The sequence below is a fragment of the Phyllostomus discolor genome, chromosome 2, assembly GCF_004126475.2.
Source record: "Phyllostomus discolor isolate MPI-MPIP mPhyDis1 chromosome 2, mPhyDis1.pri.v3, whole genome shotgun sequence".
NCBI lineage: Eukaryota > Metazoa > Chordata > Mammalia > Chiroptera > Phyllostomidae > Phyllostomus > Phyllostomus discolor.
Genome location: NC_040904.2, coordinates 45,476,640 through 45,503,145, shown reverse-complemented (window position 1 = coordinate 45,503,145; position 26,506 = coordinate 45,476,640). Strand labels below are relative to the sequence as shown.

The 26,506-nt window shown below is 38.2% G+C and overlaps 1 protein-coding gene across 5 annotated transcripts in view; it reads right to left on the bottom strand.

Moving 5' to 3' along the window:
- Positions 1–26,506, bottom strand: part of SENP2 (SUMO specific peptidase 2) — a 39,084-nt gene that overhangs the window by 5,257 nt on the left and 7,321 nt on the right. For 3 of the 5 annotated variants that reach the window (XM_036017800.1, XM_028505312.2, XM_036017802.1), the window contains 13 exons: positions 25,137–25,270; positions 24,659–24,725; positions 22,545–22,635; positions 17,487–17,655; positions 15,688–15,791; positions 13,513–13,607; positions 12,904–12,955; positions 12,178–12,241; positions 10,155–10,373; positions 8,279–8,410; positions 7,007–7,210; positions 6,130–6,209; positions 3,632–3,716 (listed from right to left, as the gene is read on the bottom strand). In XM_036017800.1, the coding sequence (XP_035873693.1) occupies positions 3,632–3,716; positions 6,130–6,209; positions 7,007–7,210; positions 8,279–8,410; positions 10,155–10,373; positions 12,178–12,241; positions 12,904–12,955; positions 13,513–13,607; positions 15,688–15,791; positions 17,487–17,655; positions 22,545–22,635; positions 24,659–24,725; positions 25,137–25,270 (1,496 nt within the window). The remainder of the gene's footprint in view (positions 1–3,631; positions 3,717–6,129; positions 6,210–7,006; positions 7,211–8,278; positions 8,411–10,154; positions 10,374–12,177; positions 12,242–12,903; positions 12,956–13,512; positions 13,608–15,687; positions 15,792–17,486; positions 17,656–22,544; positions 22,636–24,658; positions 24,726–25,136; positions 25,271–26,506) is intronic. The other 2 variants (XM_036017801.1, XM_028505313.2) reach the window with 1 other exon arrangement.

Genomic DNA, 26,506 nt, shown 5'->3' with positions numbered 1-26,506 from the left:
AGTGCACCAAAAGCCAGTCAGTGGATTCCACACGCATGCCGCCCCCAGGCCCAAGGCACTAATCTGCACCCGCCCCTCACACACTTCGGCTCTCAGTTCCCATGAGCACAAGGTAATGAGAGTATAAGAGAGTTTGATTCCATGGCTGGAAAACATACTCGATTCTTATTTAAAAACGAAACAGAACAAAACATGATTTTTATGAAAAAAGATTATTTAAACATGCACACTACCCATACATATGGTAGGTGTTTCTTTGTCCAAGCCCAGCATCTTACATGTGGGAGAGAAATCTAGACGCCAATACACAAATAAAGAGAATGTGGGTTTTTTTCTTTAAAAAATTGTTTTTATTTATTTACTTTTAGAGAGGGGGAAGGGAGAAACAGAGAAAGAGAAACATCGAGGTGTGAGAGAAACATCAATCGGTAGCCTCTTGCCACACCTCCGACCAGGACCTGGCCTGCAACCTGGCAGCCTGTGCCCCACCGGGAATGGTATGGGGGACCTTCAGGTCCATAGGCTGGAGCTCAATCCACTGAGCCATGCCAGCCAGGGCCATTTTCCTTTTTACATCTCCTAGAACACAGTGTTCATCCTAACAGACTCTTCTTTATTTTTAAAATATTTTTATTTATTTATAATTAGAGAGAAGAAAAGAGAGTGGGAGTGAGGGGAGAGAGACACCGACGGGCTGCCTCGTGCACTCCACAACCCAGGCATGTGCCCTGGCTGGAAATCAACCAGAAACCCTTTGCATTGCAGGATGATGCCAAACCAACTGAGCCACACCACTCAGGGCCTAACACATGCTTCTTACACCTGTGCTCTCCTCAGAAAATGCCAAAGCTCACATGTCTAATTATTCCACTTAGAAACAAAAATGCTTTTGGCGAGATGGACACAGGTTAGGGCGAAAACTGATTCATGTAGTTTACTTTAAAAAGAAGCCATTAGGACTCCAAGATGCACACATTTTTCAACTCTGATTGAGATTCAAATCTGGCAAGATCCAACGCACAGTCACAAATAGCATACTTGGCTCTTGAGGACGCATGGCATGGGACCCTTAAGGGATAAATATGGACCTCCAGTCAAGATGGAGGCGTAAACATGCTTTGCCTCCTTGTGCAACTGTAGAAAGAATTACAACCAGACCCAAAAATCAAATAACACCCAGAACCATCAGAAAATCAAACTGTATGGAAGTCTGACAAAAAGGATTTAAAGAAGCCACATTCATCCTAATGGGTAGGAGGGGCAGAAAGGTGGTGTGGCATGTAGAGGCAGTGGCAGGGGCAGCACAGGCAGCATGGACGGTCTCACACTCATATACAGTGGATAAAAGTCAGGAGGAGTACCTTGGGAGTGAGCAATCCCCACCACAGGCCAGACCACACAGCCCAGGGTTCCAGCACTGGGAAGATAAACCCCCATTACTCTAGCTATAAAAACCGGTGCGGCTTGAGGAGGCAAAAGAAACTGCTGATTTTCACCACTTAAAGGGCCCAAACGGACTTAGAATGTACCTTCCTCAAACAACACGGGAGCAGCTGGAAAGGCGCCAATTGCATACGGGAGGTGGGTAAGGTGACTGGAAGCCAGGTGAGTGCTAGGCAGGCCTCCAGAAGCCAGGCAGCGGCAATGTCTCCTCTCTGGGCCATCCCTCCCCTACACAGAGCTACTAAGCAGTAAAGTGGGTTGCCCCACCCTGGCAAATACTTAAGGCTCTACCCCACACAATTTACAGGTGCCTTTTCTACATAGGCCATGCTACTAAGATAAGGAATAAAAGTATCTCTACCTAATACACTGAAACAAACACAGGGAAGCTGCCAAATTGAGGAGGCTAAGAAATATGGCTATAGGAGCAGAAGAAAACCCCAGAGAAAGAACTAAATGAAATGGAGATAAGCAATCTATCAGAGTTCAAAACACTGGTGATAAGAATGAACTCATCGAGTATGGCAACAAAATAAAGGAAGAAATGAAGGTTATAATAAGTAAAATAAAGGAAACTATACAGGGAACCAATGGTGAAGGGGAGAAAGCCAGGATTGAAATCAATGATTCGGAACAAAAGGAAGAAATAAACATTCAACTAGAACACAATGAAGAAACAAGAATTTTTTTTTTAAAAAAAGGAGAGGCTTAGGAATCTCTGGGACAACTTTAAATGTTCTAACATCTGAATCATAGGGATGACAGGAGAAGAGGAAGAGCAAGAAATTGAAAACTTATTTGAACAAATAATGGAGAGCTTCCCCAATCTGGCAAAGGAAATAGGCTTTCAGGTAGTCCAGGAAGCTCATAGGCTCCCAAAGAGGTTAGACCCAAGGAAGCACACACCAAGGTTACATTACATTACCCAAGATTAAAGGAGAGAATCTTTTTTTAAAAGATTTTATTTATTTATTTTTAGAGAGGGGAAGGGAGGGAGAAAGAGGGCAAGAAACATCAGTGTGTGGTTGCCTCTCACACACCCACTACTGGGGACCTGGCCCACAACCCAGGCATGTGCCCTGATGGGAACCAAACTGGCAACCCCTCAATTCACAGGCCGGCACTCAATCCACCGAGCCATACCAGCCAGGGCAAAGGAGAGAATCTTAAAAGCAACAAGAGAATAGAAGACAGTTACCTACAAAGGAGTTCCCATAAGACTAGCAGCTGATTTCTAAAAAGAAACTTTACAGGCAAGAAGGGGCTAGCAAAAAGTACTCAAAATGATGAAAAGCAAGATCCTACAACCAAGATTACTCTATCTAGCAAAGCTATCATTTAGAATGAGAGGGCAGATAAAGTGCTTCAGACAACAAAAAACTAAAGGAGTTCCTCATCCCAAAGCCATTACATGAAATGTTAAAGGGACTTAAGAAAAAGAAAATCAAAACTATGACCATTAAAATGACAACAAACTCTCAACTAGCAACTGAATATAAAAAAAAGACCAAACTAAGCAAACTAAACAACTAGAACAGGAACAGAATCATAGATATGGAGATCATTTGGAGTATTATCAGTTGGGAGGGGGAAGGGAAAGAATGGGAAAAGTGTGCAGGGATTAAGTACATATTGGCAGGCACAAAATAGACAGGGGCATGTTAAGATTAGTATAAGAAATGGAGGAGCCAAAGAACTTATATCCATGACCCACGGATGTGGACTAAGGCAGGGGGTTGCTGGAGGAAGGGGGTACCAGGAAGAGGGGAGCAAAGGGGGAGAAATTGGGACAACTGAAATAGCATAATCAATAAATTATACTTTATAAAAAAGAGCTAAATATGCAAAATTTCAAGGTAAGTTTTTTTCTCCTACCCTCTGTCCTCTCCAGATAAATTCTGAACAAGAATTTTAAATTTTCATTAGGGCCAACCAAGAAAAGTAGCTGACATAAACTTACTGAGTTTTTTAACATTTACAATTTAATCAATAAGGTAAAGGCTAAGAAACAAACATCTTGGTTAAAAGATTGAGAAGTGGCTCATTCTTAAGATGTACATAAAATACACTTCAGGAGAATGTGTTCCTGAGGATGAGTGTATGAGGGAGGAAGGGAGGAAAGTCTAAGTGGTATCCCTCTGACAGTAAACGCAACAGAGTATTTGAAACACAGATGATTGTCACATACGTGTGGCTTCATGCTGTAGTCCGTCCACTCTGAAAGATTCAGATCAATATTTCTTTTGGTCTTACTTTCATCCTGTAAATACTGACTGAAAAAAACAACAAAGAAAGAGTAAAATGATGAACCCCCGTGAAGACAACATTATAAACATTATAATTACAAAGAACTTTGTGATGTTTAACATATGCCATTCTTAAATTCACCTCCACAAGTTTTGGTTTTAAATTTTAATTTTCAGGTGTTTTTTTTTTTTGCTTACAGAAATTACACATGCTTTAAAAAAATTAAAACATATAAATATAAAATGCAAAAGACCTCATAATAATCACCCCAGAATAGTACTATTTTGCTGTGTATTCCTATTTCTCTACTCCACTCCTGTATAATTTTAAAACATACATATTTTTCTATAAAAAAAGGACTTCATTTACAACTTTTTTCTCAATTAAAAACAAATACAAAAGAAGTGGCTTAGATTCTTAGATAAAAGCTGTTACCATGAAAACACAGAAAAGTGGGAAGATTATTTTAAATGAAAGGAGACTGAAGACATAAAATACATGCATGAACCCTGACTACCTTTCCTGGGTAAGAAAAAAAATCAGAATATGAACCTTATGAGCCACACATTACTTATCACTGATTACTGATTTTCTTAAGTGTGACAGTGACATTGCGGTTATTTAAGATAATTCCCTTATTCTCAGAAGACATATACTTAGGTATCAGGTGATTAACTTTATACCAATCTGCAGGCGGGTTTCAGATTTAACCCTGACACCTCAGCACACACCCTAACCTGTACAGAAGGCAAACCTGCTTTATAGGAGGGTGTACACTTTCAATGGGAATGGCAACATCACCTCCAGGGGTGAAAACCACATTTCAGAAGGGAAAAATCAGGTATTTCCATGACTTGTAGCTTTCTAAAGCTCAAGTCAACAAACAAAAGGTCTTATTCCTTAATATTATTTTCTTTTGTAATGGAGAAACTAAATTTTTCTTGGGGTGGGGATGAGGATGGGGTAGGGAGGTAATAATAAAGTACAAAGTTGAGAAAAGCTGGAATGGGGTTATCAGAAAAGGAAGTGGGCTTCAGATATATCCACAGCACTCAAACTCTTCATACTTCGAAAAATATTTAAGCCCTGCCTGGTATGACTCAGTGTGTTGGGCATCGTCCAGCAGACTGAAAGGCCACCAGTTCAATTTCCGGGCAGGGTACATGCCTGGGTTGTGGGCCGTAGGCCAGGTTCCTGGTTGGGGGTGTGCGAGAGGTGACGGGTAGGTGTTTGTCTTGCACATCGATATTTCTCTCCTCCTCTTTCTCCCTCCTTTCCCCTCTAAAAATAAATAACTAAAACCTATTTTAAAAATTCCAAAGTATGAATGTCATAAAACTATGAGTTTTTTAATATCCTAAGCACTATACCAATCTTGCTGTATTATCCCCATGAGAATGTTTCTGTGCATGTGATAATATATGTACATGTGCACAGATAGGTACGTACATCACTGCTTTATAAACAATTTGGTGCATTTAAAAAAATTTCTCTATAATTCTTACTCAAGATAAACACCTATAAATGAAAATAATAATTAAAACATTACTGAATAGAGAAAGAATTGAACTGATTAGTAACTTTTCTTATCATTCATTTAACAAGTTCCTTACTGAAGTATCCTTATTAAAATCATCTTAGTATCCTTACTAAAATTAAAAACAGTAACCTGCATTGGCTTCCAGTGAACAGCAGAGGTTCAAAACAGACTTGTCCTATGGGTTTGCTTCCTCACTGTGACATTCATGTCACCACTTTACATAGCTATGCTTTGAAGCCAGGTTTCTAGCAATACTATTTGAAATAGTTGCCTAGAAACCATACACTCTAACTTAAAAATTACCTCTGGGTTCTAAGAGATGAACTCAACCATCATGGAAAGCACAGAGGCATGAGTCGGTTTAAGAATTCAGAGAAATTGCCCTGGTTGGTGTAGTTCAGTGGACTGAGCACGGGCTGTAAGCCACAGGGTCACTGGTTCAATTCTCAGTCAGGGCACATGCCTGGGTTGTAGACCAGGTTCCCAGTGGGGGGTGCGTGAAAGGCAACTACACATTGCTATTTCTCTCCCTCTGCTTTTCCCTCCCTTCCCATCTCTCAAGAATTCAGAGAAATAATACTCCCCCGCTAACAGTTCTACAACATTCAGAATAATGTGTCAATCCCCAAGAAATCTACATATTTTACAGGATTCTAATAAGACATTTTACCTTGTAACATATGACAAACTTGCTTTCAATGATGCTACTAAACAAGACTTCTCAGTGAAGACCAGTTATTAAGTTATTTTTAAACAAAAAGATGGATTCAAGTCAAGTCCTGAACAACAGGGAAGACAGTCCTCACTACATATTAGACCGCCATGATCAGACAGAAGACTAATCGCCTAACAAGGGTACAATGAGGTAACAGTGAAGTCTTTTAATAACCTTTACTTACAGGAGAATCTCACAGATTCTGTTGCCCTTTTGTCCCATAGAATCCAGATATTTAAGACACTTTTTTCTTAGGTCTATCACCTATAATGGAAAAACGCAACATCCAGAAACAATCACAACAGGAGTGAGATTTTATATCTAAAAAGGAAAAGCATCTTTTTAAAAAATCAATACATGCATCCACATGAATGGATTTCTAACACAGTTTTTATAAAATATCACAGATGATATGACCTTCATTTCTATATGTATGAAATATAGAAATACCTGTATACCTGTATAGTCTCATTCTGACAGAAAGGTTTAGAAACTCAATCCCCAAAACATCAGGGGTCCTCTCAGAGTCATGAAACTTCTTTTTGCTTTTTTCTTTATACTTTTACTTCTCTACAAGTAACCTGTACTATCTTATAAACAAAACTTATAAATAACCCATGTGTACTAAAACGGTTTCCTGTTAAAAATGAAAGGTACTGAGCTACAGCAACTCTCTTCTATCTTTCTAAGCTGTTTGACTCAAGAACTAAGGGACTCTGTGGAGTATGCTTTTTTTTAACATTTAGTATGGACTTGCAACGGACAGAATAGGGTAGCCTTTCTTTAAGAAAATGGTCATTATCCAAGCCCAGCTGATATAGTTCAGTGGATTGAGTGCCGGCCTGCAAACCAAAGGGTTGCTGGTTTAATTCCCAGTCAGGGCACATGCTTGGGTTGCAGGCGAGGTCCCCAGTAGGGGGCATGTGAGAGGCAACCACACACTGATGTTTCTCTTCTCCCTCTCTCTCTTCCCCTCTCTCTAAAAATAAAGAAGTAAAATATTTAAAAAAAAAAGAAAATGGTCATTATCCAAACTCCAAAAATTAACCCTCTCAACTCACCACCAGGCTCCAATGTACCTTCCGATGAATAGGCACCAGAATTAGTTCCTGTTCAAAGAGATTGACCCCTTTGGTCCATCTTTTCACTGCTTGGTAACCTCCAGACTTTAATTTGGGATAGAAGAAAGTACTGAATGCATGAAGTACTGGATAGCCTTGTTTTCTATTTCTTTCTACCAGAAGATTCATGTAAAAATTAATGACCTGTAATACCAAGAGAGTAAACATTGGAACATGGCAAGTACATGATCAAAACTGAATTTTTAACCTAACTGAATTAGGATTCATTAGATGATAAGAAGCCTAAAGAAGGGAAGGTACTAGAGCAGGGGATAAAACTCTATGGTAGAAGATGGAAATAAAAATGATCAGTACAAAATGGGAGGGATTAAGAAGGAATGAAACTGCCCTTCTGAAGCATAGTAGAAAGAGTCAAGAGAAGGAACTGAAGGAGGAAGTGTGCAATAATGAAAAGGTGTATATAACCATCCCCCACACAAAAAATGCAGAAACAGTAATTGGAAGTAAATTTTACTATATATAAATTATACCTCAATTAAAAAATATTAACTGGAAGGAAATATACCAAAACATTAATACTTTATTAATTTAGTGGTAGCACTTGTGAACAATTCTTTAACTTTTCCTGTACTCTCTAAATTTTGTGTAATAGATATACTACACTTACTAGTTTTTTTAGAAGAATGTGTCTACATGCTGCTAGTCATGGGGGGGCAGGAAGGAAGGCAAAGGAAGAAAATGCAGCAACTGAGCAGCTGGGTAAAGGACCAACTGGAAAACTGGCAAGAACTAAAACCTAGCTTTAGCTAAATACGTAAGGATATAAGATGACAATTAAGCAAATTTTTGCAATTATCACTCAAATGAAATAAACAAAAATATATATCATGTATATATATGTATATAGTGATCAATATATCCCTTTATTTTAAATAATAAAATGGCTTCTGTAACAATTCATCTAAAATAAATTGCTGCTTTCTTCCATCCATCACCTGCATCCAGGGTTTATAAAAATGTCACTGAAGATTAGTAAAGGAAGTGGTGGATGAAATGAAGCACAGATGCAAAGGAAGGAAACAATGCTAATTAAAGGCAGCAAATAATCAGACAGTCCTTCTAAGGTTCAAGATGTTTTGTTTTTAGATATAACAAAACTTGCTTTACCAACCCTTATGCTTAAATACTGCTTTGGTTACAGATAGTAGATGGTTAAGCACAATGACATGCGAGGGGAGAGAGACGACTTACTTCATCATTGAGCCAGTGATAGTTCCTCAAGGTCTGGATATCTCCTCGAGTGATTCGCAATTTGAAAGCACTACTGAGGATCTCATCCTGTGGGCCATGACCTAATGCGTTACTGATTTCCTTTTCCATGTCCTGAATTAGAAAGTCCAGAGATTGCTATTTTAATATAAAACCACTGTCAGGCACTAAAAGTCTGAGACTGTAAAAAACCAATTTCACCTCTGTAATACCTGACCCTTGAGAGAAATACATTATCAAAGATCTACTGAATTAAAGTATGAAAAGATTTAAATTTAGACTACAAAGCAGTCTTACTAAGGGTTATAAAAAAATGCTAAATTATTAGTTTCTGAAAATAACTTGGTAATAATATTTATATTTAAGGTATAGTCTCAATTATTCCGCTACCACTGACTGAGCACGATGAGCCAACATGGTGCCAGATGCCTGGAGCACATCACTGATCCTTGCTTGTGGGGAAAATGTCACCATCTCATAGAAGAGGCAACACTCAGAGAATTTAGGTTACCTGCTCAAAGTCATAAGTTGTTACAAGGCAAGACTTGAACCTAGGAGTGGCTAACTTATTAGCCTTTGCTCCTTTTAAAATACTTTATACCAAAAGTATCTTCATACTTTCCTTATTTTCCTCCCAAACTTTTCATTAAACACATCAAAGTAATAAACGACACCGAAGAGATCACAATGTCCATTTTGAACATGAGGAGAGTAGGCAAACAGGCAGTTAACTGGGAAACTAGGCAGCAGCCTAACGACTGAGTCTTTACTGAAGAGACAGCTTCGTCTAAAGGATTATGCAGATAAATGCATATTTAAGGTACCAGACTGAATCTATAAGCCCCCCAAAATTATTTCAGCCAAATTTTAATATTGCTTCCTCCCAACTGCACACCATTTTGTAATTTTATGGCCTTCTCTCTCCACCTGCATGCCCAATGTATAACAAGTGCTCAAGAGATATTCACTGGCCCTGGCCAGGTAGCTCAGTTGGATAGAGCATCCTTCCAATATGTCAGGGTTGTGGGTTTGATCTCCAGCCAGGGCACCTATACGAATCAACCAACGAATGAATAAATAAGTAGAACAACAAACTGATGTTCCTCCCCCACTCTCTCTCAAATCAATAAACGAACAAAACAAAACAAAAAGAGCCCTGACTGGTGTGGCTCAGTTGATTGAGCATCATCCCATAAAGTGAAAGGTTTGATTTCTGGTCAGGGCACATGCCTGGGTTGCAGCCAGGTCCCCGGATGGAGCATGTGCAAGAGGCTGCTGCTTTCTCCCTCTCCCTTCCCCTGTCTCTAAAAATAAATAAATAAAAACTTAAGAAAAAAGAGAGATTCACTGAACAGGGCTGACTACTACCTACTAAGACAACAATGAAGAAGGAGCCAAGATGTGGGCTCACCTTTAAAATGAGTTTTCAACTACCTTCATTTTCTTATTTTCTATAAGTTTTTACTATTTTCAAATGTAATAATCAACAAAAGGGAAATTTCAGTAAACCATAATCACTTAAAACTGCAATGAATTCATTTCTCATGCCAAACCCATCCATCCTATGTAACAAAAATATTTTAAGGTTAGGAAAAGACTCTACGAAGAATTCATTTTACTCCAAGGTATATGACAATTATGTCTAGCCACATTTGTTAAATGTAGTAATCTGATCCCTCAGACCACCTTCACAGATCATAGTATCAATGTAGCCAGTGACTGAACAGCCCTTAGGCCTGATTTCCTCCCAACATTTATCCTTAGCCGGAGAAACTCTTCAAAACTGCCACTCAAGTCTTGAATAACTAAGGTTATTTAAAAACATGTCTCTTATTCTGATCAACATAAGAAATAATACCTCTGTAAGTTCAAGAAGATCATCCATTTTTTTATCCCTCTCTTTGCTTGAGCAATTTTTTTCTTTTGTGTCAAGTACTGACATTCTCCTCCTGAATAAGCCATTGCTTCCACTGCCCAGGCGGAGTCGGGCTGACACTTCTTCGGACAGGTCAGGTTCCAGCTGGTGTCCCCTCCTCTGATCAAAAAAGTTTCCACATTCTATTGGCTTGCTTAATGACTGTACATATAAACATACATAACACATGAAATATAAAAGTGACATCCTCTTGAAAGAATAGAGAACTAGCAAATCCTCAAATGAGTAGATGTAGCATATTTGTTCCTATAAGAGGGACCAAAAGTGTTCAAGACATTAAGACTCACAGAATACCTTGATTACAAAGCCTCGAAACACAACACACATCTTTTTCCCTGAAGGTATAAAACAAGCAAATTCAGTTCTCTTAATCCAAATTTTAGAACATTTAGTTAAAAAGTTAAAGTTTTAAAACAGCAAAAAAATGTAACCCAAATCCCATCACTCAGAATAAACCACCGCTCTCCTTACACTATGTAAACTTGTTCTATTTCATCTTTTTAAAAAAATGTAATTATAAATTATAGAAAATGCACAAAATATAAATTACAAAATTAACACCAATGGAATCACTATTCAGGTCAACAAGTAGAATTCTGCCAGCATCCCAGAAACTTTGATAAGATCCTTCCTTATCATGACTTTGTGTAACCCTTAATACTGAATTGATATGGTAGGCAAACTATTTTAAAATTAGGAAATTTATTTAGAAATAGAGCTTTGGACTAGAACCACACTCTCCACACGCTTAGCCAATACTCTTCACTCTAGCTAACTGCCAAATATACCAGTCCTAAGAAACCAGTAGCTGCTGGCCCTTCCTATGGTCGCAGACACTAAAGCTTGCAGGTGCAGCAGAGATAGAAGCAGGATGAAGTCTTCAGCCAGGTAGCACATTACAGCCATCACCACCACCACCACCACCACCACCACCACCACCCCACTGATCCTCTCTCAATACTTAGTCCCCCCCACTTCTTTCGGTCTTTGTTCCACAACTAATAAATGATAATTTAACACAAAAGGCTTCACTCTGAATCACTGGAAATGGGGAAATTAGAGAAGGTAATGTTCTAACATTTATGACTTAAGATCATGGCTTAAGACTATGACTTACCCTTAAGACTAATTGTTATGAAAAAATCTAATGGGAGAAGAGAAATTTGATCAAACTGATATAGTACACTTAACACAAAGTCCCCTACACTTTGGTATTTATATGTAGCTAAGATGTGAAATAATCTAAATCTTCAAGTTTACATTTAATTTAGCAATGTATTTCTTTTGGATATGACATTATTGTTAAAGATGTTGGTATTGCTATGGAAATCATTGGAACACTTTTTTTTAAAGATTTTATTTTTTTTTTAGAAAGATGGGAAGGGAGGGAGAAAGAGAGGGAGAGAAACATTGATCAGTTGCTCCTCACATGCCACCATTCGAGGACCTGGCCCAAAACCCAGGCACGTGCCCTAACAGGCGACCTTTCGGTATACGGCCCAACCCACTAAGCTACACCAGCCACGGCTGGGACACTTCTTATTCTAATACTTAATAGAAAAAGCCTAATCAAGCAAAAGATTGATACTATTTTCAAGTAAATCTAAAATCCTGACTTTGAAAAATGAAGTCTTGAGCATGTATCTCTCCTACAGATGTATGGTCTTAAAATATTCTCTACAAGAAGCCAGGTAGCACACATAAGGCCAGAGATGGAGGCAAATTCATCTCTCTTACAAACAAAGGTGGCTATAATGCAGAGATAAAAATTTAGCAACTCAGAAGGAAGCTAAAGTTGTTTCTCTTCAATGCCTGCTTTTTCAAAGAAAACAGAATTAGGAATCAAATTAACATATCATCTTATTTTTCCCAGGCACCAAAATATTATTAGTAAGTCAGGTGAAAGAGTAAAAAGATATAAAATTTAGCTAGGGGTTCTACTTACACCTTCATTTTCAAGTCTGATTCCAACTGTCTTCTCTGTATCAAAAATTTTCCCCTTTGAATACCTGAGGGGGGAAAAATACAGATAACTGACTGGATGATTTTAACCTGGTACATGTTAGACTAGTTGTAGAATAACATATAATAATTTGCAAACAGAAACTGTCTTGAATTTAATATAGTCCTCTAAACCAAGGGTCAGCAAAATTCTTCCAAAAAGAATCAGATAGCATACATGTCCTGTGGTCTGTTAAATATTTTCAATTTCCATTCGAGTTTAAAAGCAGCCATGAACAGTAAGCATATGAACGGGCACAACTGTGTTCCGATAAAACTTTAGTTAAAAAAACAAACAAACAAAAAAACAGGCAGGTGGACCAAATTTGGCCCATGGGCCGTACTTTACCAACCAGCCTATGCTATAAATGAGCTATCACCCTAAAGCACGCAGAACTGTCTTCACTGTTTACATACCAGAGATGTCCACCACACCCACACTTTTCTAAATGGCACCTGCATCTCCCAACCCCCAATGCCTAGGAGACAAGGCACCTCCCAAGTTACAGTGGGCACCTGACACAAAAGCTACCTATGTACCCATATATGCTGACCAGCTACCAGAGCTGAGGACAGTTCACAATTCCTTAGACATGGTTAGTCATAAATACAGCTTATAAAGTAAGGAAATAATGTCAAAAGAAAACTTAGAATAAACTGAACCAAGTACCTCTTTTCACTCCTTACTGGACATAGAGGCCCCCTTGTTTCAACAACTCTATCTGTGAGGACAGTAAAGAAAAAATAAGGTCTCTTCTTTATTAATCAATATATAGCTAGAATTTCAACTTAATTTTCAAAGTATCAAGACACTGACTTACATTGAAATGTTAGAATAATTTCCAAACAGTAGCCTCCTTACAAATCAAGCTGCTTAAAAATGTGTAAATCGCTTTCTTCTTGAAATATAATCTTTAGTGTAAACTGACTGATATCTGCTCACTTGGTAAACTACCACTTAGTGGACAGCAAGTAGATAAATGCAAGAAAATTAATATAAGGAATATAAAGAAATTAATTTTAGGCTTACAAAATATGTACTAGTACTACTACACATAGAAGCTAGGAATAATAACCAAGAGGTATTCTATAAATCTGCTTCATCTTAAAATAACTTTTTTACTAACCTGCTGGTACTGGGTAAACTAGTCAATGCCCTGGGGTCTGATAAAGTGTTAAGGTTTGGTATACCATCTTTCACAAGTATGTCATTTTTCAATTTCATATGCACATGAACTAAGCTCAGTATATTAAGACAGGGCTAAATCGGGAAACTCACATTGTTTTGGAACAAACTGAGTTGTTCTGACTCCATGACTCTGATCTTCTCCCCAGCCTTTGGTCTTTAGTGTATCCATGTGACATCTTTGAGAACTTGGAAACACAAAAAGTGAAGACATTCAGATACAAAAGAAAATTCTACCGTAAATATTCATTACCTCTGACAAGTTTCTCCAAACAGGAGTTACCAATTATCCTGAATCATCAAATTGCAAGAGGATGCGCCCTGATCAGTGTGGCTCAGTTGGTTGGGTGCCAATGTTTTTCACATACTGATGCTTCTTGCCCTCTTTCTCCCTCCTTTCCCTTCTCTTTAAAAATAAATAAATAAATAAAATCTTTAAACAAAATTATGAGAGGATGCAACACAGCACCAACTGAGACTAGGATAAAAAGAGTCTAATACTGATTCTAATACTTCAGCCAAGTTACTAACTTCCAGTTCTATTTGTAAAACTGCATGTTCTCAATCCCCAGCAACACCTTGACTGAAAAATCTTGTGTGATAAAACTCAAGTTAAAAGATGGAAAATTTTGCATAATACACTGAAATGGATCTTTAAACAACATGTTAAAAGCAGGAATGTTAAAAGCAAAATAGGTTGTCATGACAAAACCAATAGTTCATGAAGTACTCTGCTGCTTTCAACAGTGGCTATTCAAAACAGAGAAAATATTAGCATTCTGACTGACTTCACTAAGGTAATTAAAGTTTTAAAAGTTGACCCCTGGCTGGCGTAGCTCAGTGGATTGAGTGCAGGCTGCAAACCAAAGTGTCACAGGTTCGATTCCCAGTCAGTGTACATGCCTGGGTTGCAGGCCATGACCCCCAGCAACCCCACATTGATGTTTCTCTCTCTCTCTCTTTCTCCCTCCCTTCCCTCTCTAAAAAATAAAATCTTAAAAAAAATTTAAAAGTTCACAACCAAAATTAAAATTCCCCAACATGTATTCCTGTGTTATTTCTGCACTCAACAAACTAGATAGTCTTGTAACTTTTTCACCTTCAATTTGCTGTTACATAATTTCCGGGACACCACTCTGTGTATGCTCTCTTGTTGAAATAATCAAGTATACCTCAATACTGACCTCACATATCTTTTGTCCCCTTTTTACAAGTGAATATAAAGCCAGACATCAACTCCTCCTTTTTTAAAAGATTTTATTTATTTATTTTTAGGCAGAGGGGGAGGGAGGGAGGGAGGGAGGGCGAGAAACATTAATGTGTGGTTGCCTCTCACACGCCCCCCACGGGGGACCTGCCCTGGCCGACAACCCAGGCATGTGCCCTGACTGGGAATCGAACCAGCAACCCTTTGGTTCACAGGCCCATGCTCAATCCACTGAGCCACACCAGCCAGGGCATTCAACTCCTTCTGTCATTCTCATCTATTTGCTCAAATCATTAGAGTATTTAATTAACAAGGAGTCTTCTAAGAAAAACTTTTTATGACCTGGGCAACTTTGATCTTATCTCTAAAGTGGAAGGTTTCCGCCCTGGCTGGCGTAGCTCAGTGGATTGAGCGCGGGCTGGGAACCAAAGTGTCTCAGGTTCGATTCCCAGCCAGGGTACATTCCTGGGTTGCAGGCCATGACCCCCAGCAACCGCACATTGACTGTGTCATTGACTGCACACTGTCTGTGTCTGTCTCTCTCCCTCCCTTCCCTCTCTAAAAATAAATAAATAAAATCTTAAAAAAAAAAAAAAAGTGGAAGGTTTCCAATTGTGCTTAAGATGCATCCATTAAGATGCCTCAGGAACTTTGTGTATATAGAAGAGGGGGAAAGAAGGGGAGGGAAGGAGGGAGGAGCAAACAGGAGAGGAGAACAGGCAGAAAGAGAGGCAGAGAGACAGAGATTATGGGAAATGTGTATATTGGGGAGGTTGGAAAAACTCTCTGCTTCCTGATTTCAACCAGCGATTTCACTCTTCTATATCAGAGTTTCAGGTAAGAGTACACTTGAACAAAGAATTTGAAAGCTAAAACTGTATTTTGCATAAACACTATTCTATATAATCCACTAGTAGATATAATTTGTTCAGGCAAATTACAGGGCTGGTTCTCTCCATGTTAATCTCTTTTTTCCCACAAAACCCTTCCTACCAATTTCCTCTCCAAAAATAAGAGAAAAGATGTCTGGCAAAGCACTGCTCTTGTCAGCTCCTCTTTACCTGTGATGAGGTGACATTACAGGAGGAACAGGGTTTCCATGAACACCTTCTTTAAGTCGTTCCAATAACCTTCGGTACTTCTCTCTTTCCTCTTTTTGAACACCCTAAATAAAAGAAAGCATGTTGCATAACTTCTAGTACATTAAACATATTATTAAATCATAAGCAAAGACTTAATAGGTCATAGGTGTGTTTCATTCCTCAGCACAGTGCTTTTTAAGTTTCTTTAAATTAATTACTAACTTTATAAACTGAAAAGAAAATTCCAAAAACCTGGCCTTTTGAAAAACTGAATCAACAATCTAGAGCTAGGTAGGGCTATTCCTTCAGATGGGCCACTAACTCCAGCCCACATCACTCATTTACATCATCTCCTAGACTTTGGATGCATCTGAGTTTTTGGCAGAACTAGGTTAACCATAAAACAACTCAGCAGAGATAATCCACTTGCATATCCAGAACATTCAGCTTCCAAAATGTAACTGGTTTCACCAAAGTCACCGAGGATATTGTGTGGCCAGATGCAACAAATACCCTTTCAGCCTTGGTATTACTTGATCTCTTTCTTCAGCATCTTACCCTAGTGACTGCTCCTTGCCTTCCTGGACAATACACTCTCCTGATTTCTTCTTACCTTCTCAGTCTCCACTACAGATTATTTCTTCTGCCTGCCCAAAATGTCAATGGTCCTGCCCATTATCTCTTCTTACACTACACTCTCCCTGAATATCTCAGCTCCCTTGATTTATATAATACCAATAAGCTAAAGATTCAGGAATGTTTCTCTAACCCTGCCTTCCTCTCAAAACTCTATGGGCCAGGTCACTTTGCATGTTCCACAGGCACTTTAAACAATTTCCAAAACTGAAGTCACTATAACTTCTCCCTAAACATCCAGGGTATCTTGGTCAGTGGTACATATTTATCCAAGACTGTAATCTGGGTCTCAGGCTCTTCCTGCTAACTTTATATTACGCTTAAACAATGAATATGTCCTTGCTAATATTGCCTTTTAATATTTCAAGAACATATCCTGTGTATACCCTTTATGTGCTCAGTCTCATTTCTTATTTCTCATCTAAGAGCACTGAAGCCTACTTTATGACACCTCTCCTCAAATCCCCTCCATTCCTCTCTCTGCCTACCTCTGTTTGTTCAGTACAACTATTTATGTGTAAGATCCTAGAGGACAGAACCATATTTTATTCAATTCAAACTGCTGACCACGGGCACCCAAACAAGCATATCTAAGATGAGCAAAACCAAGTGGCTGAGAAAACCACAGGTGATGGTCCTGGGGAATGCTAAATACAGGAATAATTCTAAATGCCCCTGGACTAAGTGAAGACTTCAAGAGGAAAGTGAAGAGAAAGAGCTTGTTGATGAAGATATGCTAAGTGCCCAGAAAAGGGAAGGAAGGAGCAGACAAATATACCATCTGACTTCTCTTACTTAGTCAGTTATTACAGCGTACAAAAGAAACAAGTTACAACAATTCAGGCACCCAAATAGAATCTATAATCTTATCTCTTCCTAACGTGACTTCTTTTTATTTCTTATAGTAAAAATATTCTGGAAATTGACTAAATCACACATATATAGAACATCTCTAGAAGGCTACATACAAGTTTCAGAGTCAAACAGGGTGGCAGGGCCAGTATGGAAGTGAGACTGTGAAATTTATAGTCACTGTACATCCTTTTATACCTTTTAGATTTTGTACCATAGTACATACATTACTTATCCCCCCAGAAATTGATAAAATGGTTTTCAAAAGAGATCAGGCTAGAAAGGCTTACCTCCTCCACAGTACAATGGGGACGCCTTAGACCCTTGCCACCCTCTTCAGTAATCATGTCTCTTGTGACCTGTTCCTGAGGTTTCCACGTTAAGGAACTCTCTGGATTGCTTCTGCTATGGCGGCGGCCACCTGGTCTTCTGTTATAGCCTTCTGAGTTCAAAGTAAAACTGAGAGACAGAATTTTTTAATTTATCACCAAACTGCTTAAATTGCTGGAATCTAAGCTTCAGACCATTCTGTTAGGCTTCCCAGACTAAGCTTGTTGGTAAGTCAGACAGCTAACATTCACAAAAGTTAGATGCATCTCTAAAGTAGAGGGCACCCCAGAACTGCACTAAGGAATGTCTATTTCCAGTCACCAGGGCTGCCACATAAAAGCCTCTGCCTTCTTCCTCAAGTTCAATTTTCGACCCCCAGCTCTGAAATTAGCTCCCCTGCTTCACCTGCCCTCCCCTAGTACTGCACTTATCCTTCACTCACTTGGAATTATTGATGTCTATAGCCCACACCAAACTTTAAATTCCATGAAAACAGGGACTATATCCTTTTATCACTGTATCCTAGAATACGATCTAAGTGAAAAGACACTCAATACTGCCCTGGCTGGTGTGGCTCAGTGGACTGAGCACCAGCCTGCAAACCGAAAGGTTACTGGTTTGATTCCCAGTCAGGGCATATGCCTGGGTTGCAGGCCAGGTCCCCGGTAGGGGGTGTGGGAGAGGCCACCACACATTGTTCTTTCCTCTCTCCCTCCCTTCCCCTCTCTCTGAAAATAAAAAAAAAATCTAAAAAACACACCAAAAACCACCCAACACTCAATATCGGCTGAATGCTAAGTTAATGAATGTAAATTAACGCATGCTGAGCCCCAACCTAGCCATCATTACTGGTGAAAGAGCCCGTCTCTCCTGCCATTACCAATAATGGGATGCACTGACATTATACCTCCTGGACTGATGTTTTAAAAAGGATACAGCATGTATATAATATTTTTTATAAAAGAAGCTGCATAATCTAGCCCTGGCTGGTGTGGCTCAGTGGACTGAGCACGGCCTATGAATTGAAAGGTTGCTGATTCAATTCCCGGTCAGGGCACTTGCCTGGATTTCAGGCCAGGTCCTGAGTAGGGGGTGTGTGGAGGTAACCAATTGAACAATGATTCTCTCACACACTGATGATTCTCTCCCCCACCAAAAAAATAAAAATAAAATCTTTAAAAAAGAAAAAGTTGCATGATCTAAAACAAATAATGAATCAAGATCAGACAAAATTGAAGAACATTCTACAAATACTTTATGCAGGGTGGGGCAAAAGTAGATTTATAGTCTGAGTATGTGCAACAGTTTATTCTTGTATAATTATTTATTAGTTTAATTATTGTATTATTTTCCATAGGAACAACTGTACATCTACTTTTGCCCCATCCTATACCCTTTAAAAATATCCATGCTATTATGAAACTGGAAAGCATTATGCTAAGTGAAATAAGCCAGGCAGTGAAAGACAAATACCATATGATCTCACCTTTAACAGGAACCTAAACAACAACACAAACAAACAAGCAAAATATAACCAAAGGCACTGAAAGAGAGAACAGGCTGACAGTGACCAGAGGGGAGAGGGAAGGGAATTTCAGGGGAAAAAGGGAAGGGTTTACAGGAACAAATATAAAGGACACATGGATGAAAACTCGGGGCAGGGAATGGGAGGGAGGTGGGGAGGAATGGGAGGGTGGGCTGGGATGGGAGTAAAAGACAGAAAACTGTCCTTGAACGATTAAAATAAAATTAAAAAAAATATATATCCATGCTATTAAAGACAAAGTCTGAGGAGTTGTTCCAGATTAAAGGAGACTAACAAGACATGAAAATTAAATGTAATACATGGTCCTACACTGAATTGTGGACCAGAAAAAAAAAAGTAATTACTATTATGGATAAATTTGAATAAGATTATAAAATAGCATTATATTACATTTTCTGATTTTTATAATATATGATTATGTAAGTAAATATCCTTTCTTTTTAAAAATTTTTATTTATTTATTTTTAGAGAAGGGAAAGAGAAGGAGAGAAACACCAATGTGTGGTTGCCCCTCACATGCCCCCAACAGGGGACCCGGCCGACAGCCCAGGCATGTGCCCCAACTAGGAGTAGAACTAGCGACCCCTTAGTTCGCAGGTCAGCACACAATCCACCAATCCACATCACCCAGGGCTAAATATCCTTATTCTCAAGAAATAAACACAAACACACTCAAATATTTATAATTAAAATGTCTTAAGTCTAAGACTCTCAAATGGTTCAGAAAAAAATATTATGTATGCATGACAGAAAATGATAAAGAAATCAGCAAAATGATAACAACTGGTGAATCTGGGTCAAGTGAAGACAAAATACATGAAGCAAAAACTGATACAATTGGGCAAAAAAATAAACAAGTCCACAATTATAGTAGGAAATATCAGTACCCCTTGTTCATTAATCAATAAAAAAGTAGACAGAAAACCAGTAAGACCTGTAAAATACCACAAACTTGAGCTGACATTTATTACACTCCACTCAGCAAAAGCAAAACACACATTGTTTTCAAGTACACGCTGGATATGACCCATATAGACCATATTCTAAGCTATGAAACATGTTATAATTTAAAAGACCCGAAACCATACCAAGTATACTCTCTGACCATAATGGAATTAAACTAAATAACAGAAAGACTGCTAGTTTAATTATTTAGTTTAATTCTCTGGAAAGTCCCAAATATTTGGATATTAAACAACAGACTTCTATACTTCAGAATCACTGGTTCAAGAGGAAGTAAAACAGAAATTAGAAAATATTTTTAAATTGAATAAAAATTAAAACCAATTATTTCAAAATGTGTAGGATACAGCTAAAGCAATGCTTATAGAAAACAATTATAGCATTAAATGCTTAGAGAAGTTCACCTCCAAATATTTAAATATGTATCTCCCAAAAACCAGAGCATCTTTTACATAACCATGATATAATCATCAAATCCAGGCACTTTAGCAGTAATGCAATATGTAACATGTAGGTCATATTTAAATTTCTCCGAAGATATTAAAAATACCCTCCACAGCAATTTTCCCCTATCCTGAATCCAGTGCAGGAGCCCATATTGCATTCGGTTGTCATGTATCTTCAGTCTCCTCTGAACTGAAACTGGTTTTCAGCCTTTCCTCATCCTTATGATGAAGAATACAGGCCATTGCCCTGGCTGGCATAGCTCAGTGGATTGAGCATAGGCTGTGAACCAAAGTATCGCAGGTTCAATTCCCAGCCAGGGCACATGCCTGGGTTGCAGGCCACGGCCCCCAGCAACCACACATTGATGTTTTTCTCTCTTTTTCTCCCTCCCTTCCCTCGCTAAAAATAAATAAATAAATCTTTTAAAAAAAAAAGGAGGAGAAAAAAAAGAATACAGGCCTTAATAAGTTTTCTCATTCTTAGATTCACATTATTGACTTTGCAGGAGTACGAATTAACTGATGATGTCCTTCTCAATGCAATAAATCTGGAGGCCATAATGTCTGTTTGTCTCACTGTGGGTTGCCTTTAACCTTGTTCCTTTGGTTAAGGTGGTGTCAAGCAGGTTTCTTTAAAGTTACTATCTTTTCCTTTGTAATTAACAAGTAATTTGTGGGGAAACATTTTGGGTTTATGTAAATATCGAATACCTCATCAAACTTTTACTTGCTAACTAACTTGAGCTCAATTAATTCCTATATGTATCAATTACTACTATGACAGTTACAAAATGGTGATCTTCTAATTGCACCATCCCCGCTACATTTACTAGTGGCATCCTGCTATAAAAATCTTTCCCTCCCACAGTACACACTTATCAGCATCTGTATTCCTGTCTTTATTCATTTTAAAATTGCCCCCAATTTGGCCAGTGGAAGCCCCTTCAAGTTTCCTCCTGTGTTGTGGGGACATGTCCCCAGTTTCTGAGCACTCCTTTAATTTCTGGCACAGGATGTTCCAAACACATTTTGCATTTTCTTTCCTATTTGTACAATCAACCATTTATCCAACTCCAGAGAACCCTAGTTTTTAGTGAGTGTCCCATCCTCAAATACGAGTGGACAGCCAAAGATTACCAGGTATTTGAATAAAGACTCTAAGATGAAAGTAAAACCAAAAATAAACCAAAGCAGAGAGTGAATTCAGAGGAAGCAGACAAAGCAGAGAAGAAATTTACAAATAATTAACAGTTTTAGAGAGATAATAAAAGACAATGCATCCTTACATTAAGAACAAGATGCCTGGAGAAAGAAAAACCATGGGAAGTAGGGAGTGGGAGGATGCTTACAACTTAAAAGCTATGAAGCACCCCTGGCTGGCGTAGCTCAGTGGATTGAACACAGGCTGCGAATCAAACCATCACAGGTTTGATTCCTGGTCAGGGCACATGCCTGGGTTGCAGGCCACAGCCCCCAGCAACCGCACACTGATGTTTCTCTCTCTCTCTCTCTCCCTCCTTCTCCCTCCCTTCTCTCTCTAAAAGTAAATAAATAAAATCTCAAAAAAAAAAAAAAGAGCTATGAAGCACCTCTCCGCCAAAAAATCAGTAAAAGATTTTTTTTTAAGGGCAAGGATAACAAAAAGAGAATATGCTTAAAATTAGATCAATCCAAAAGGTCTAACATCCAAGCAGTAGAAATTCTAGAAAGTGCAAACACAAAAAGAAAATTACTAATAAAATGAGAGCAGTTCAGTGTATGAAAATTCATCAAGCTAGACACCTGATTTCTGCAGGCGTACTATACTTTAAAAAGTTTAGAAGTGAATGACAATTGTTTTTCAAAAGGTTTTCAAAATCAGATGCTATGAGTATATAAAATGGCAGAAAAAATAACAAGTTCAAGTTTCTCACTAGCTGTACGATATTCAGTAAGCCACTAAAAAAGAGTATTTATTTAATGAGATTACATAATAGAGAAAGAGTAAGAATGCCTCGCTAGCAAGAGTGAGCCTCTAATAAGTGCCAAGTTCCCATTTAAAGAAGGCAGAGTTTAACACTTACCCGAAGGAAGGCAGGACTCTTCGAGGCTGATCGCGAGTTACTGTCACTCTGATCTTTGGATAGTCACTTATTCCATTAGGAGATTTATTACCTATTTTAAAAATGCATTTGTAATTGTAAAAAAGTAAATAAATAAAAACAAAACACGAACCCTGGCTGGCGTAGCTCAGTGGATTGAGCGTGGACTGGGAACCAAAGTGTCCCAGGTTCGATTCCCAGCCAGGGTAGATTCCTGGGTTGCAGGCCATGACCCCCAGCAACTGCACATTGATGTTTCTCTCTCTCCCCCCCCGCCTTCCCTCTCTAAAAATAAATAAATAAAATCTTCAAAAAAAAAAAAAAAAAAAGAGGAAACAGATTGATGTTTCTCTTAAGAAAAAAAAAAACACAAAAAACCACAAACAGCCTGCATTAGAAAAAAAAACAAACTAACTGTGTGATCAGTCTACATTGTAGAACTACATGTCTTATTTTTTTCAAATTATATCACATATACAGCCCAGAGGTCCAGGACAAACTTCGTCAAGTTAAAGGAAAAGTAATAGTGTTTAGTTTGTCTTTGATCTCAGATAAACAATACACATGCAAACTTTTCTAGTTTTGCTTGCTGGGACCAGTAAGAGGCGTGAAGAATGCAATGATTACAAATGCCCCCATAATCTAATCAAACTGAGTAATAAATTTGTCAAATTATTTCTTCTTCCCAAGAAAATAAAAGTATTTTCAAGTGAAAACCTGCCATATGTTACTACATTTCATCAGAAGCTTCTAATACCTGTTAGATGGCTACAATACTTCAAAAAATTGTAACCAAATTTCCATCAGCTACATTTTCTGCTGGAGCCATTTATAGGGGCTTGGACTCCCTGAGGACTCCAAAATGCAACAGAAAAAACCTGAAAATCTTTTCATAAGTAACAGCAAAACCTAAACTACCCTGAATCCATTTGTTTGCAAAACCTGAGTAGAGCCAATGTTTAATCCCAATGGATATTTTTAAATAATAGTCAATAAACACAATATATCTAAAATAGGATAAATTCAAAATCCCCAAACACATTTCTAAGGGTTTCATATTAGAGACTGCAGACTTCTTTCTGTAAGAAACCTGCCCCTAGAAATAACTGTGCTTGCTTCTCTGACTAGGCTATACAAACTTACAGAAATAGAGTGCCAGTACCTCAGGCACAAGATAAATCTACCATTCCTGCCATACATCAATTTTAATGGTAAATAATTTTAAACATTTATATATTCAAACAATATAAATAGATTATGAAATTTAATTTGTATTAACTTTTAAAATAAGATTCAAGACTTCAAAAAAGTATCATCTCTGTCAGGTCCCTTGGAACTAGATTCTCAGACTCAAGGGTACACATTTCCTTTCCTTTCCCTTCCTCTGCCACCAGAGGCACTTGACTTTAAAAGCCTGTTTGAGAAGCACTGCTCGAAGGTTTTTATCATGTCCTTAGCTTCTTCCATTTTCGAATTCTGAACCCACAACTTCTCTAAAAGCTCTTTTCCCCTTCCTTTCAAACTCTACAAACCCACCTGCCTGGCAGAGATCACACCATTTTCAGGACTCTGACTTCTTCCTATTCTCCCACCAGAGCATCATGTACAGTACACTCAATAATTACATTTAAATTCCAGGGTATGGGTGACAGAGGTTCCTAATCCATAAAAGCTATGAGAACCAGGAACCTCAGACTTCTCCTCAATCAGATGATGTCCCTCAAAGGCAGAGTTTTACTATTTTTATTATTGCTATTTGTTTTGTTATTAAAGGTTTTATTATTTTATTATTTCTGATAACTAAGCACAGTGCCTGCCACAGAGTGAACTCTCAGGAAATGCTTGTGTTTTTTGTTTATTTTGTTTTGTAATGAATGAAACTTGATCTAAGTCACATTAAGGACACTGATAATATACATAGAAAACACAGTAAATTCAAAGACAATTCTAAAGGAAAGCTATGTTTTTTTAGAATGATAGAATGTCTGTGTTCTCATCCCAACCCAAATAAGTGTTTTCCTTTCATTTTCTCAAAACTCAGAAAAAAAGAAAGCAGGAAGAGATGGGGGAAACAGAAGTATTTTTGACCACCTCACCCAGTTTCAGCATGTTGTTCCAGGATCCAGAACCTGTCAGTTCACAAGATGAAGAGTTCGCAAATACCTTAAAATCAAATAGAATGATCTCTATAGTACATAATTTTATAATTTAAGTTTCTAATAGAAAACAAACCATTCTATTGATTATTTAGCTAGCTCACAGAAAAGAAATATCATCAATAAAACCCGAGGTTTAATTTGCAAAGACTCACAAATGGTGTAAAAAAATAACAATTCCAGGGTCTTCAAACATACTTATTATTTAGTAATTAGGCTCTTTATACATATTTTTTAAGTATGTAATTTCTTAACTTCTAATATTTTGCCCTTTATACCAAGACTAATAAAGACATGAACATTTCTGGAAAGAAATCATTGTATACATTAATTCCTAAAATGAGAGCATTTCTCCAATTTAATTTTAATGATTAAGTACAAAAGTCAGTAACCCCAACGAAGCCCCAGCCCCACTGACCTCTCCTGAAGGGGCTGCATTCCGTGTTCCGTTACAAGCAGAAGCTACCATGGGCTTTGTGGTCAGCTGGAGTGGGATTCCAAGTAAGCTGGCAGCATTATAGAGACTGCTTTTCACTTGGTGAATAAAGCAATCTAGAACATGTAATATAGATCACATACAAATTACATATACATATAAGTACAAAGTATTAAACTTCAGGCAAAACATAAGATTGTATCTGTAAAAAGGTTTTTCAATTTTTATTAGGAGTCCTATTTTCAATCAGTGAAATAAAAAGGTATCTGTAAAAAGTTTTTCTCCTACCTGAATAACTGGAATTCCAGCACTGTGATTTTTAAAAAGATTTTATTTATTTATTTTAACAGAGGGGAAGGAGGGAGAAAGAGAGGAAGAGAAACATCAATGTGTGGTCACCTCTCACGCACCCCTCACTAGGGACCTGGCCTGCAGCCCAGGCATGTGCCCTGACTGGGAATCGAATCAGCGACCCTATGGGTCACAGGCCAGCAATCAATCCACTGAGCCATGCCAGCCAGCGCCCAGCACTGTGATTTTGGGGGTTGTTTTTTTTTTTTGGTAAAATATCTGTGAAACTACAAAAATATGAAACCATCAGTTTAACAAATCACTGATTCACACACAGAAACAAAGTCCTGAAACAAAAACTTCCAAGCAATGAGTTCTCCTGAATATACAAAAAGAAATCTATACCCAAGAGACAGAAGCATAACTTAACAACATGGAGCTTATAGTCACTATGTATGGCAGACTCCTACAGGAAATACACTTACTCCCTGGTCTGTCCTTACTTCCAGGGCAGATAATAATACAGTTGTCCTAAACAACTACTTACTAAGTGCCTATTGTATTTTGGCTACACCCAGATTAGAAATTAGTAAAGTATTAAGATATACCATTCTGGGCCCTGGCTGGCATAGCTCAGTGGATTGAGCACGGGCTGCAAACCAAAGCATCGCAGGTTTGATTCCCAATCAGGGCACATGCCTGGGTTGCTGGCCAGGTCCCCAGTGGGGGCCACATGAGAAGTAACCACACATTGATGTTTCTCTCTCTCTTTCTCCCTCCCTTCCCCTCCCTAAAAATAAATAAGTAAAATCTTTTTTTAAAATATTGTGCTATTTTTAAATTTTTATTTATTTATTTTAGATTCTATTTATTTATTTTTAGAGAGGGAAGGGGGGGAGAGAGAGAGAGAGAAACATCAATGTGCAGTTGCCGGGGGCCATGGCCTGCAACCCAGGCATGTGCCCTGACTGGGAATCGAACCTGCAACACTTTGGTTCGCAGCCTGCGCTCAATCCACTGAGCTACGCCAGCCAGGGCAAATAAATAAAATCTTTAAAAAA